The sequence below is a fragment of the Tamandua tetradactyla genome, chromosome 2 (assembly GCF_023851605.1).
Source record: "Tamandua tetradactyla isolate mTamTet1 chromosome 2, mTamTet1.pri, whole genome shotgun sequence".
Lineage (NCBI taxonomy): Eukaryota > Metazoa > Chordata > Mammalia > Pilosa > Myrmecophagidae > Tamandua > Tamandua tetradactyla.
In genome coordinates, this window is record NC_135328.1 from 23,348,260 (window position 1) to 23,363,581 (window position 15,322).

General features: G+C 39.0%; 2 protein-coding genes across 3 annotated transcripts in view; one reads left to right on the top strand and one right to left on the bottom strand.

Moving 5' to 3' along the window:
- The window catches only part of LOC143667035 (olfactory receptor 13C9-like), a 713,098-nt gene that overhangs the window by 461,012 nt on the left and 236,764 nt on the right, over positions 1–15,322 (bottom strand). The window lies entirely within an intron of this gene.
- On the top strand, positions 11,327–12,283 carry LOC143659327 (olfactory receptor 13C3-like). The gene has a single exon (XM_077132181.1). The coding sequence runs from the start codon at positions 11,327–11,329 to the stop codon at positions 12,281–12,283; it is 957 nt and encodes a 318-aa protein (XP_076988296.1).

Here is a 15,322-nt window from a genome sequence, read left to right on the forward strand (position 1 = left end):
TCTCCATGCCTCTCTCTTCTGTCTTTTTGTATCTGACTCTAGTGCTCCCTTTAGTATTTCTTGCAGAGCTGGTCTCTTGGTCACAAATTCTCTCAGTGACTTTTTGTCTGAGAATGTTTTAATTTCTCCCTCATTGTTGAAGGACAATTTTGCTGGATATAGGAGTCTTGGTTGGCAGTTTTTCTCTTTTAGTAACTTAAATATATCATCCCACTCTCTTCTAGCTTCCATGGTTTCTGCTGAGAAATCTACACATAGTCTTATTGGGTTTCCCTTGTATGTGATGGACTGCTTCTCTCTCGCTGCTTTCAAGATCCTCTCTTTCTCTTTGACCTCTGACATTCTAACTAATAAGTGTCTTGGGGAACGCCTATTTGGGTCTAATCTCTTTGGGGTGCGCTGCACTTCTTGGATCTGTAATTTTAGGTCTTTCATAAGAGTTGGGAAATTTTCAGTGATAATTTCTTCCATTAGTTTTTCTCCTCCTTTTCCCTTCTCTTCTCCTTCTGGGACACCCACAACACATATATTTGTGCACTTCATATTGTCCTTGAGTTCCCTGATACCCTGTTCAAATTTTTCCATTCTTTTCCGGATAGTTTCTGTTTCTTTTTGGAATTCAGATGTTGCATCCTCCATATCACTAATTCTATCTTCTATCTCTTTAAATCTATTATTGTAGGTATCCATTGTTTTTTCTATCTTTTCTACTTTATCCTTCACTTCCATAAGCTCTGTGATTTGTTTTTTCAGTTTTTCTATTTCTTCTTTATGTTCAGCCCATGTCTTCTTCATGTCCTCCCTCAATTTATCAATTTCGTTTTTGAAGAGGTTTTACATTTCTGTTCTTATATTCAGCATTAGTTGTTTCAGCGCCTGTATCTCATTTGAACTATTGGTTTGTTCCTTTGACTGGGCCATATTTTCAATTTTCTGAGCGTGATCCGTTATCTTCTGCTGGCGTCTGGGCATTTAGTCAGATTTCCCTGAGTGTTGGATCCCACAGGTTGTAAGATATTTCTGTGAAATCTCTGGGTTCTGGTTTTCTTATCCTGCCCAGTAGGTGGCGCTCGTGGCACACGTTTGTCTACAGGATCCACCAGTAAAAGTTGCTGTGGGTCCTTTAACTCTGGAAAACTCTCGCCGTAGGGGAGGTTTGGCAGCTGAAGCATCTTGGAAGAGTGCCAGCCGGCCCGGGGGTCTGAACGCGGGGAGGGTCACCGGCCGCCGCAGCACGTGAGAGCGCCCGACCAAATTTCCTAGTCGGCCCAGGGCGCCAAGCGTGGCGGAAGGGCACCAGCTGTCACAGCCCGGGAGAGTGCACTGTTTCCAGGTGGACCAGGGAGTCACGTGTTTGGAAGGGACCCCCTGGTCACGGTTCTCCGCAGTCTGGGGATTTCTGACCCAACTCTTTCAGTTGGTCCGGGGGGCCTCGTGTGGTGGGGATACCAGCCACCGCGGCCTGAGGGGACCGCCTGCCCAATTATGCCAGCTGGCCTGGGAAAGAGGAAGGGAGGGACTCTGGCCGCTTGCCGTCCCACCCAGGAAAGCCTGTGTCCCTCGGTGTTCTCACCGGAGCTGGTTCTCCCAGACAGTCAGCCATTCCAGGATGGGGTACGCTGTCCCTTTGATCTCCGTCATGGCTCTGGGAGCTGCTCTGTATTGTCTCCACTCCCCCAGTAGCTGTTCTGGAGGAGGAAAGGTGAGTGCAGCAAGGCTGTCGAGGCTGGTAGCGGAGGAGCCAGTGAAGGTGGAAGAGGGCACCGTGGTGGTTGGAGAGCCGCCAGAGCAGGAGGGGGAAGAGGGGAGAAGGAGGGCGGGCAGGTCGGCTGCTGCGGGGCGTGGACGCCGCGCGGCGGGCCAGCAGAGAAAGAGCGGCAACCATTTTTTACATAACAATGGAAAGAGGGGTTTTTAATCAAGTTTTGCAGGGAAGATGTTTAACTTAATATAAACCTGTGCATGAGATGCTGAGATCCTTTGCTTTGTGGGAGGAAAATAATTAAAGCACTAAGGAGTTGGCTGAAACAATAAATATTTTTTACATGCTAAAATCTTGTTAGTTAAAGGCTAAATTGAATTAAACAAATGTGGGGTTTGAAGAAAGCAAGGGTTGGGGAAAGGTGCCAGAAATTCAAAAACCACCACCAACATGCTATTGGCCTTTTTAAATAGAACCAAAAGCAATACCCAATGTGATTCAACCCAGAAAAGAGGGGCCAGCAGCTGCAGGGTCTCTGTAGCGACAACAACCTAATCCAGATGGGACAATGGCTTTCATACTGCCAAACATCAACTGGTTCGCTAATAACCAACAGCTAATGTTAACACTAGTGGATATGGGAGCCAAATGCACCTTAATCTATGGGAATCTGGGCTCATTCTGTGCACCAGTACTGGCCATAGACAGTTTTGGGAGGAAAATGAATCAGGCAAAGTTGCACATTCTAACTTTACAGATTGGGAGATTGCCCCCCACTCAAGTGTATATGGTATATATTTCCTCTATATTGGAATAGATTTTAGAAATTGATCTACAGAATGCCACTATAGGGGAATTCTACCTCCAAAGTAGAATGATCAAAGTGGTCTTAAAGGGCAAGGCAAAATGGTCCTCTATAAAAATACCCCTGCTTTGGAGGGTCATGGTTACAAAATAAATATCTGGGAGGGCATCAAGAAATCTTAACCACTATAAAGGAGTTGGAGTAGATGGAGAGAATAATACCCACTCATAGCTCTTTCAGTAATCCTGTATAGCCAATATGAAAGCCTGATTGAATGTGGTATATGACAGTAGATTTACAGGAGTTAAACAAAATAGCACCTCTGTTGTATGCAGCAGTCCCAAACATGGCTGGTTTATTATAAGAAATTAGTATTCTGTATCAATATCATTTGTATTAGATATTGTTAATGCTTCCTTTAGTAAATCCCTAGGACAATCAAGGCCACCTGCATTTACTTTTACTTGGGGAGGCCAACAATGGACTTTTATTGCGCTACTCAAGGCTAAGTACACAGTCCAACCATTTGCCATGGTCTCAATGCAAAGGATTTGGCTAAATGGAAAAGTCCCACAAGTGTAACTCTATTTTATTATATTGATGATGTCATGTTAACCCGTAACTCTGTTTCAAAATTAAAAGAAACCTCAGGCTCATTGCTATCTCACTTTGAGAGTCTGGGATGGGAGGTCAATTGCAACAAGCTGCAAGGGCTTGTCTTCTTTGAAAATTCTTGGGTGTTGTATGGCTGGGTAGAACAAAAAACTATACCTTCTGCTGTAATTGATAAGGTGCAATGTTTCCCCATAAACACCTAAACAGCAAATTGCTTTCTTGTGGTTGTTGAGATATTGAAAACATTGTGTTCCTTATTTAGCTCAAATGTTTAAACCTTTGTGTGTTTTGAGTGGGAAAGGTCATCCCTGGGAATGGGATACCTCCCAACAGGCTGCTTTGAAAAGATAAAAAGGGAAATAGCACAGACACAAACACTGGAGGGCATAGATCCAGACCTACTCTGTGAGTTGGATGTAGCCAGCACTGATATTGGCTTTGGGAGAAACAGCATTCTAAATGAATACCTCTTGGCTATTGGTCAAAATTATGGAAAGTGGCAGAACTTAGATACAGTCCCCTGGAAAAGCAAATGTATGCTGCATACAATGCCATATTGCAAGTGGAGGGACTGATACAAAGATGCCCAGTTACCTTGAAAATGGCTATTCTTATTCAGGGATGAATAATTGAGTTTCTGAGCCATGCTCTGGTAGTGTCCAACTGAGCACACTGACCAAATAGAAAGCCTACCTGCTACAGTGCAGTATTTTCAACACCAGCCCTCTGAATGCAGAAACACATGAGATTCTCAGACCAGTGTCTTATATAGAAGATTCAACAGCTAAAGTTGCCACCCCTTAAATAGCTGTTGAGATGCCCACTATTGAAGGCAGGAGTAGCTTTCCAAGTCTGTTGAATCTGCTAATGGGCAGCCTCCCACATGGACAGCTGTGGCAGTATATTCCAATACTGATAGTATATGGTGGGAACTGGTGCTATGCAAAGCAGTCAACGGGATGAATTAAGAGCAGTATGGATGGTGATAGTACATAAACCAAGAGAAACACTAAATATCAACTGCTGGGCTTTTACAATGACTTCATAACCTGGATGGCAACCTGGAAGCAGCAACAATGGACAGACATAGATTGCCCCCTCTGTGGACAAAAGTTGTGGAAAGACATTTGAGACATCTGCCAATGATGAAAGGTAACTGTTCATCATGTCCCTGTCCATACTCCCAACGCATTACTCAGGATTGTGGAAGTAGATGCACTTGCATGAGCATGGGGCAGCACAAATGAAACCAGGGAAGTGGTGGAATGGTTTCATTGGAAAAGTGAACACCAAGGGTATCAAACCCCATGGCATCTTGCTCAGCAGTTCCAACTGTCAATCATGCACCAGCAGTTAGTGGAAAATCTCTAGAGAGTGCACTTTATTCTCCCTGCAGTGATCACATTGGTTACCACAGTAGATGGGACATATTGGCCCATCACAAATCCTGGTGATCCCATGGTAGATGAATTACATCGGTCTCCTTCCACTGTCAGGAGGGAGAGGTATGCTTTTACTGCTGTGGGCATGGCTACAGGACTGTTGCTAACTTTCCCGGTGGGGAAGGTAAACCAACAGGCCACCATTTGCTGTTTGGAGGAAGTAATCACTCTCTATGGAGTACCTACACAAATAGACAGTGATTGAGGGACTCATTTCACTGGGCAAATAACCCAATTATGGGCCATGGATCAGGATATCGCATGGGCATTTCATTTACATTATAATCCCATGGGTGCAGGCCTTATTGAAAGAATGAATGGCATCTAAAGGAACAGTTGAAAGATGATTAAAAAGGTCCTTGTAACAGCGGACTAAAAGGATCTACCAGGCCTTAACTTGTTTGAATGCAAGCCTGTGGGCTGCTGCACCTGCTTCCATTGAAATGTTAATGGAAGGACCCCTGCAGGCCCTGAAAATACAAATTAAAGAGCCAGCTGCTTTACAGCCAAAAGAGAAAATGATAATAATTTATTGTTTCCTGTACCTCAGATCATACAAAACAGGGAGAATGAGGTGCTTTGGCCTATGCGGCCTCGTGGTTGGAAATTTTAAGAAATCACTCAAAATATTATAATCTATCATTTATACAAAATATAGCTTTTAAAATTTTTATCACCAATCTGGGGACCTCTTATTCCCATGGGAACCTTATGCATGTCTATGTGGACCCTTCTTATGCCCAGATTAACAACTGATATAGCAGTAGAGGACTATCAAGATTTGGAGGGGGAGAATATCTGATATTTAAAGCTTCCCCATAAGATTCCTTTGCCTGATACCTTGTTGTCAACTAATGGAACTCTAGCATGTTTATTACTAGACCAGCAGGAATTACCCTTTACTGTTCCCCATAAATATCTTTCTAGTGTAGCATCTTAGCAAGTACCATCCTAGAGTGGGCTTCAGAGCAACTCATGCCCACAATGGAATCCATTATTGGGTTTGCAATGACTTACCATCCTAAGACACTACCAGCCTTCCTTGTACTGTGACCCCTACAAATTGGACTGGGTGAAACGCCCTGCTGGCCTAGAAGAATTCAATGTATCAGAAAATTTGGAAAAGAATCTTCTCATTTAAGACTGAAATTCAACTACCATCTTATAATGGGACCAGGGCTTACATCTCCTCCATTGTTCAGAACTGCCGAACAAGCTCCAGTCTGTATTGAGCTGATGGTAGAATTTAAACAGTAGACCTTGTTGGCCCTGTCTGTGTGGACCAACTTTTATGTGGGGTGGCTACCCCCTAAATTGTGTAATTTTACTGTTAAGCTACAAAACAAGAGTCTTTTCCCATTGGCAAGATATTTCCCACCAATATGGGGTGTATCCTGCCTCTAAGAAATGGCTATGGACCCATGGGCAATATGGTTGGCCCTATTTACGCTAAAATATACAGTAGACAAGACACTGTACATAGGGACAGCCCCATGCCCCCCTACATATATGATTCCTTAGCCCATACTCCTAGTAATTGGGGAAATAGTTAAACACACTCCCTGTAGTATTATCCTTTAACCATTCTTGCACGAGGTAGGCTACAATAGTTACTGAAAAACATGTGGCAACTTTAGCCAATCACACTGCCTCAGCACTTAATGTTCCAAATACTCTTGCTAAATGAAGAAATCACACATCTTAGGAAAGCAATTTTACAAAATAGAATGACCTTAGATATCATTATCGCAGCACAAGGTGGCACCTATGCCTTAATTAATGTGCAGTTTTGCATATATATTCCTGATAACTTGCACAATGTTTAATAAGTTTTGAATCATATGCAAGAGCACATACATAACTGATCAATTATCAGTAGAATCCATGTCAAGTGTATAATTCCTTTTCTTGGCCATTGTAACATCTCTTTTTGGGGTTGTTATCTTTGTATAAGGGGCTCCTAGAGTTCTGTTGTTTCTCATACCATTATTGTGGAATATGGATGCAATGTTTGTCCTATAGTCAGTGCAGTCTGCTGCATGGGGGTGGTGGGGACACAGAGCCTGGCCCCCTACACATAGCCACCTCCAGTGAGGTAGGGAGGTAGAATGTACAGACGGTATGGTAAACGAAACATTAAAACTCCCCTCCCTTGATCACTGTTGATAACAAATCTCCAGACATCTGTGTCATGACACCCTGCTGAAACCCTGCTCTCATAATCAATGAAATGTCTTTGTCCAAAATCCTTATAAGCTGTCCCTTGTCCTCCCTGCCCTTGTACAGGGCCCTGACTTCTTTTTCTGGACAGCCATTACCAGGAAAGATTTGTTTGTAAGTCCCAATGAAATCCATGCCTAACTCTTTGTGTTAGTTTGGTCTTAGGGCAGTGCTGACTCAAGCTCTTCAAAAGCAGGGTTGGCACATCCCAGAAAACATTAACTTTTCCTTAAGAGTACAGATAAAACAAGCAAAAAAGTTTAACAACATGTTTTTAACTTATGGCAAAACCTGTTTCATTTTACTCATAATACCTAAGATAATTTTTTCATACCTAGCATTTGGCTTTAACTTTCTTTAGGTAAATATATTTTGAATTTAAAATCTCTCACATTTCATAAAGATTGTTGGATAAATATTTGTCCTATTTCTTAAAGTTACATGACAGGCAGATTTTCTTTCTTTCTGTCCTTTTTTCTTTCCTTTTTTAAACTCTTGTTCAGCACAACTTATTTCCAACACCAATCTTAATTGGATCTGTGGGACACTGTCCCTGATGCCACAAGTTTAGCCATTCTACACATCTCTCACTCCAACTTTAAATTGCTTTGGGGAGTTGGGGAACAATTACAATTGCTGTTGCATAACAGATATTTACTCTTCTACATCTGCGGAATCTGGCATCATTTGTTGAACCTGATCTTAATTGGGAATGCTGACATAAATATTAAGGCACTATTAACTGATTCTTCCAATGGGTGAAAATAATTGATCAGTTTAAAGGTAAGTTCAAAAAACCATGAAACTGTATCTTTCAATCTATAACTGAAAGTTTTATTATAAATATGAAGTTGTCATATGAATAACTTGAGGCAACACAACTGTGAATTTATTATTACCAAAATCCATTTATTATTGTTATTATTATTATCTATGTATGCCATTAATCCATACAACTATTTTGACATGCTAACTGACATTTTATTCACAATAATCCTATGAGAAAAGTAAAACAAATATTTTTATGACTATTTTACAAATGAGAAAGCTGAGGCACTAAATTAGAGCCCTGAACTTTGATCCTAATTCCCAATAGTATTTCACTGTTCTAAATCACCTGTTGAAATGCATATTTGGTTTTCTTACATTTATTAGACTGGTGACCCTCTATATAAAATGTCATTTTTCTAGTACTAACTGAAAGATATTAATTATTATTATTATTTTCAACTCAGAGTCTGTGGCAAATGAACAACTGGGGCATATTAAAGTTGTCCTGATCAAGGGATTAAAAAGTACTGTACAGGGAAATTGGTTAAGAGTCTCAAAAAGTTAAGTATTTATCTAATCATCAAAACTCAAGTATCACGTGAGGCCACTGAGCTAGACAATAATTGCAGGGGGATGAGCAAGACAGACCAGCTCCTTCCACAGGCCTCTTGGTGTCTCACAAAATGCAAGATCAGCAGCTTAAGGCGCTGGGAGCAGAACAAAACAAAGGTATCTGGGAAGGCCTGATTCAAGATGGGTTTGGGTTGTTGAGGGGATTCCTGCCTGGGAGGGGAAAACTTGGAGCAGGTGGCCTGGAGGAGCAGTTTAGGTGGCCTAAGCTACATGGTAGTACAGCTCCCTGGAAGGGGAGCCAATGGATTCTCCGGGCCTGGATCCAAAGGGGTTGGACCTGAAACACTGTTACGTTTCCAAGTAAGTTGATGTGTTTTTACCTTTCTTCTGTTCACCTTCATGACCAGGCTCCCTTATCTAAGGCATCTGCTGACCAATTTCTGGACCGCACTCAGGGATAACTTTTATGACTTATCGTCCAGTGTAATTGGAATGTGTGTAGAATCATTTCACAGGAAGTGGAGTTTTCTCAGGTTTATGATTGACTCCCACAGCACGGAGCCTTCCTCCATCATAGGAGGTACCGAAGCCTTAAGACCAAGATATTCTCTTTCTGCACTTGTTAACTGAGTACAGTCTTTATGAGCTCCCTTTACATATGGCACTCGCTGACTCTTCTCTGTTGTTGGCATATGACTTCTATACAGGCTTTAATACCACCTGTTAGGCAAGGAGGCAGGGGAAAGAGCATGGGCTTTGGGTCTTGCCTTTGCCCATTATTAGTCATGTAACCTCAGCCAAGCTAACAGGATTTCAAGATGAATATCTGACACATAAAAGCCTGCAATAAAAGCTGTTTGAATAAATGAAAATGAAGGGTTTTGTAGGTACTTCAGATCTTAAAGTGGAAAATAAAAACTGAAAATCCCTTGAAGTTCAATTTTGTCGTCTCTGAAATATGGATCCAACATTCCCTCAATTGCCTCTCTCATCTAAGTCAAATGGATTCTATTCTTTAAATGATTTTTTGTCTGTATTGAGAATCCCTGCTGGCTTCTGACTTGAGGCATTATATCCTGTAGAGAAAGTTTTTCTGTTTGTTATCACATGAGGAATTGAATAAGAGTGGAGTAGTGTGTGCTGACATTTATTTTCAAAACTGTTAGCCCACAAGAACCCTAAACTTTTAATTTTGGTTAACCTGAAAATAGGTGGTGATTTGGGAAACTTGAATATTCATGTACCAGTCGACTTAATGATGACCTCATTAATCTAAATGTTTTCATTCCCTATGTGACTTTTCTGCTCATAAAATTGCATTGTACAATGTTAAGTTTGGAGGGGAGCCTGAGTCATGGGGTTTAAACGCTCACCCCTCTTTGATGCTTTCTAAAGTGGGCCTCTTCCCCATAAAAAGAACTGTCCATATTGGCTTGACTTTTCAACCTTTACCTACACCTCCTTTATTTATCTTCCCAGATGTGCTTGTCCGACACTCCTCCATAGAAACTTCCTTGTCCAAATAGGAGGAAACGTCAATCTGTTTACTACCTAACTTTGCTCATTCTGCTCTCCACTCTGAGATACTTCTCCTCCTCTCTTCTCTTTTCCACCTGTCTAATCCTTTCTTTACCTCCAGATTGAGCCTAAGTCAAAAACTGTTCCTGAACTCTCCGTTAATTTGTTTACTTTTCATTAAATTGTTTCTAGGAATACATATGAGTCACATAAAGTAATTTTATTCTATATCAAATTGTCCCACTTGTAGTTTTCCTGTTTCCCCCACAAAATTGTGAACTTTGTCATGGCAGTCATCTTATTTGCTTCTTTTCTTACTCTGTTTGGAATGGGACTGGATCTGAGGTAGGGTATCAGTAATATCCCATGTAGTGGTCTAACAAAATTTAACTTACTTTAATAAAACCTGATTTTCAATAATATTTTTTTCTGAAAGGTACTGAACAATGAGATGTGACCATGATATTTGAGGTAAAACATAAAATAAGTATGTTCTTGGAAATTTTACAGGTTGTTAAGATAATCCATATGATAAAACAAAAGATAAACCATTAGGGTAAAAAATGTCCAAATTATCCACCCACTCATTACAGGTAAACTAAGGTCTTGCTACTCAAAGTGTGGCCCCATTTCCAATAGATCCAGCATCCCTTGGAAGCTTAAAAGAAATGCTCACAGATCCTGCCCTAGAATTTGGAGTTTGGCAATATCTCTATGTGATATTAGCATTTGAAATTTTGAAAGACTGAAATAATTGATTCATTTCATTATTCCTCCAAGGCCAAGTTTCTAGATATTCTTTAGAGGGAAGACAAAGTACAATAATTTGTGGTGCTGTGGCCCTAAAGAGCCCTAGAATTTGTTGGCAAAGATCTGAGCTTCAAGATCCCCTTTACACCTATAGGCTAGATAACCTTGGCTGCATACTGTCTTTCAAATTTGAAAAATAAGTGAGGATTAAAAAGAATAATTGATTTGTATTATTTGGTAAATTTAATGCATAAAGCATAAGATGCTATACATATGTACACACACTTAATATGATTACTCTTTTCTCAGGTTGATTTAAACAAATACATTATCAAGAATTACTCTGAAAGTATGGAATATACTACATACTACATACTGTTCTCCAAAGATTGTCCATCATATACCTGCTGTGATTTTACCCCGAGAAACATAAATATTAAGACTGAGCTGTTTGTACAAAACACAGATAATTTTGCCCTTGAACAGACATTAAATTGTAATGTAGTTCAATTCAAATATCAAACTTCTAAGTTAATTATGAAGTCGGAGTTCCAGTCTTTACAGGGTTGCCTTTTGCCTTCACTATTGCCCACTGATGACTTAAAGTTAGGCCTATAGTCTGTAACATTCCAGGGATTTAGAAACCTCAACTCAAGACTATGCTATGGACAGCAGGAAAAATTACTTCTGAATTTGTTTCTGATTGTATCTTGACCTCCATACATTATCCATGGGGCACAGAAACTCTCAGCTTCCTAATATCAGTGTATTCTCCCCACAGATATTGCTGCAGGAAACCAAATGACATTTTCTAAGCAAGCATTCCTATTATTCACTTTACACTAATATTTATTCAAGACATCTGTTATATTCATCACTTCACAGTGAAAATTTTATTGTAGGTGTTCTTTGCCTTATGGAAGCTGAGACATGGTGAGTACTAACCAGACATTTGTAGGAGAATTCATTCTTCTGGGTCTTTCTGGCCATCCAAAACTTGAGATCACATTCTTTGCTCTAATTCTTATAATGTATCTAGTGATTCTTACTGGCAATGGGGTTCTCATCATAGCAAGCATCTTTGACGCTCGTCTTCACACCCCCATGTACTTCTTCCTGGGAAACCTCTCTTTCCTGGATATCTGCTATACATCCTCCTCTGTTCCCTCGACACTGGTGAGCTTAATCTCAAAGAAAAGAAACATTTCCTTCTCTGGATGTGCAGTGCAGATGTTCCTCGGATTTGCCATGGGGTCAACAGAGTGTTTGCTCCTTGGCATGATGGCTTTTGACCGCTATGTGGCCATCTGCAACCCTCTGAGGTACCCCATCATCATGAGTAGGATGGTGTATGTGCTGATGGCTTCCATATCGTGGTTGTCTGGTGGAATCAACTCAATTGTGCAAACAGTTCTTGCTATGCAGTTGCCTTTCTGTGGAAATAACATTATTCATCATTTCTTATGTGAGATCTTGGCTGTACTCAAGTTGGCTTGTGCTGATACATCCCTCAATGTTACCACCATGCTGGTGTCCAATGTGGTCTTCCTGGTTCTTCCACTGCTGGTCATCTTCTTCTCCTACGTGTTCATCCTCTACACCATCTTGAGAATGAAATCAGCCGCAGGGAGACGCAAGGCCTTTTCTACCTGCTCTTCACATCTGACTGTGGTGATCATATTTTATGGTACCATTTTCTTTATGTATGCAAAACCCAAATCTCAAGACGTGCTTGGAAAAAGCAAGATGCAAGCTTCAGAGGGGCTTATTTCTGTGTTTTATGGAGTAGTGACCCCTATGCTAAATCCTATAATCTATAGTTTGAGAAATAAGGATGTAAAAGCTGCTGTGAAATATGTGCTGAGTATTAAACCTGTTAGCCAATAAGACCAAAGGAAAAAATGTTCACTGAGAACTGTAATTTGCTATAAATTCAGCTTCCAACAGATTTTGACCCAGGTCTCACAAAGACAAGGAATTCCTTTAGAATAATATTTTCAGTGATATTTGAAATGAGGGTTTGTAGTGTACTGTGTGTCAACATGCTATGGATAACCCACAAACTTTGGAAATAGAGAGATGAGGGTACGAATTCTGACTATCCAACAAATGACCTAAATAATAACAGACAGGCCATTTTTCCTTTCTAAACTGCCACTCCCTTATGTGGAAACATGGGACAAATAAAAACAAATTCCTAGTGTTAGTGTAAAGATTCATTAAGTTGCACAAAGTCCAAGCATTCATTTTTCCTCCCACAATTCTAAGGATGCCAACATCTCATGCACATGTTTTTATCGGATTGAATGCTTCATCCGCAAATACTGATTGAAATAATTCTCATTTGTATATAAAAAGTTGGTACAACGTTGCTTCAATTTAGACATGTTCAATTCCTGTTGATTAAAGATCTGAAAATTAACAATTTTAATATTTAAACTGTTCTCTGGGAAATTGAGGAATCTCAAAAAGTATGTAACCTATTATTTTGTCATAAATAATAAAGATTTTAGAAAATATTGTTTTAGAAAATTCCAAAAATTGTAGAAAAGTATAGCTAAGAAAAAAATGTCAACTTTTGCTATCTCCTACAGATGACTACCATTAAAATTTTTGTTATTTCTCTCACTAATTTGGAGTTATAAAATTCATCATGTTTAACACTGATTTTCTTTTGAAGTACCATGAACACTTAAGAGTTGTTACTTTGAAAGCCTGTGTGTGTTCAACTCTTTAAATTTTCAGGGATGTATTCTAGAAAATAAAATTATGAGGGCAGGTAGAAAGATTTTTTTATTTCTCTTGCTCAATTATCACCTCACCCCCAAAAAATCAATCATGGCAGCTACTGTAAATGATACTACAAGGACTTCCCCAAACCTTTAAAACTCTGGTTTACGTGTGTCTGTGTATCTATATGTGTAAAAACTTCATTTTGAAAATGTTTAAATGATCACAAAAGAAAGATAATACTTTAATGAAACCCATATGTCAATCATTTATCTTACTACCAGATAATGGTCAATCTCATTTTATTATGATGTCTATACACTTATACCCCTTTATTTAGATTACTTTGAAGAAATATAAATCATATATATATATTTCATTTCAAATAATTCCAGACTTCTAGAAAAACCAAAAGAATCATACAAAGAATTTCTTTTAAGCTTTCTACTAGAACATTCAAATATTAACATTTGCTTTATCCTTTTCTCTCTTTACATACATACATACATGCCATGTACACTATTTATTTTTGAACTGTTTTAGAGGAAGATATAGACATTGTAAACCATTGTATATTTCTTAAACATTTCATAGGATATTTCCTAAAATGCATTTCCTAAAAATAAAGACAGTCTTTTACCATAATTAGAATACAATTATCAACACAGTTATCACATAAAATTATATGTAAACCAAAATGAAATGTCAATATATGTTATAAGCTTTTTATTAGGAAATAAGTTCAGACTTGCAAAAAAAGAAAAGAACACAGAAGGAGTGCCAGGGTAGCTCAGTGGTAGAATTCTCTCCTGCCATGCGAGAGACCCTTTGATTACAGGTCCATGCACTTTCCCAAAAACCAACAAACAAAAAATTCAATAAATGGTGCTGGAATAACGGGATAGTCACATGGAAAAATAATGCAATGTGAACCTGCCATACAGCATCCAAAAGAAAAAAAAAATAAAAGAAGCATAGTAACTTCCCCCCATGGCAGCATCTTACGTGACAATAGTTCAATAACAAAATAGGAAATTGACATTGGTTTAACACTGTTAACTGACTACAGAAAATATTATTTTCATGTACAAAGAATTGCCTCATGCTACCCCTTAATATTTGCATGCCCTGCCCCTGCTAAACACTGTTTTTCAAGTCTATGGTCAAGAATAATGTTTTATTTGAACACAGTATGCTCGTTAATTTGCATATTTTCTATCACTGCTTTCATGCCACTACAGCAGAGTTGTAGTTGGGACAGAGACACTGAGCCCCGCAAAACCTTAAATATTTACTACTGGGCACTTTGGAGAAAAAGTTTGCTGACTCAATTGAATCCATGATCTTTACTCAGGTTTCACCAATTTCCCAAATAAGCTTTTTGTAGGATTGAAGATTCAATCCAGGATAAAGTGCTGCATTTAGCTGTCATATCATATTTGTTTCTTTATTTGTACTGGTTCCTCAGCCAGTCCTTGTTTTCCTCATCTAAGCATATTTGGAGGCAGATTATTTGTAGAATTTCCTTTGAATTGGGTTTGTCTAGCATTTCCTCGAGATAAGGAATCAAGTTATGCAATTCTTGGCAGAAATACTACGGAAATGATTTTCTACTTGTGGTCCCTGTCAGTGCCTTCTACTAGGAGACACATGATGCTGATTTGACTCACTACTGCAAGTGTTTGCACTGATCACAGGATTTAGGTGATGATGATGAGATTTTTCCTCAAACATGACAATTTTTTCTTTGGTATTTATAAGTATCTTGTGGGAACTTAATTTGAAATTATGTAAATACCTATTTCTCAACAGATTTGTATGACCAGGTTTAGCATCAATTGGTGAATCTTATTTCACCAATTAATTGGTGATTAATTCATATCGTAGTTGTCACCTGGTTATATTCTAATTGCATTGTTTTCTATTATTTCTATGCAGTTATTCATTGACATTTTATTCAAACAAAGAGCTGTCCTTTTTAATCCATTTATTTATGTTTCCATTAATATATTAAATCTATTTGGACTCACAATTTCTTATTTTATTCAATAGGTTATAATCTATTATTGCTATTATTAATGCTGATATTCAATTTGCCCTGGATTTTGCTAATACACCCTCCCAAACTGGCTTCTGTGTTCTTTTGACATGTACCCATCATTCTTTGAGTACCCTAACTTTATTACAAAACAAGAT

Coding starts and splice junctions, on each gene's coding strand:
- LOC143659327 (XM_077132181.1), top strand. CDS start 11,327: ATGGTGAGTACTAACCAGACATTTGTAGGAGAATTCATTCTTCTGGGT.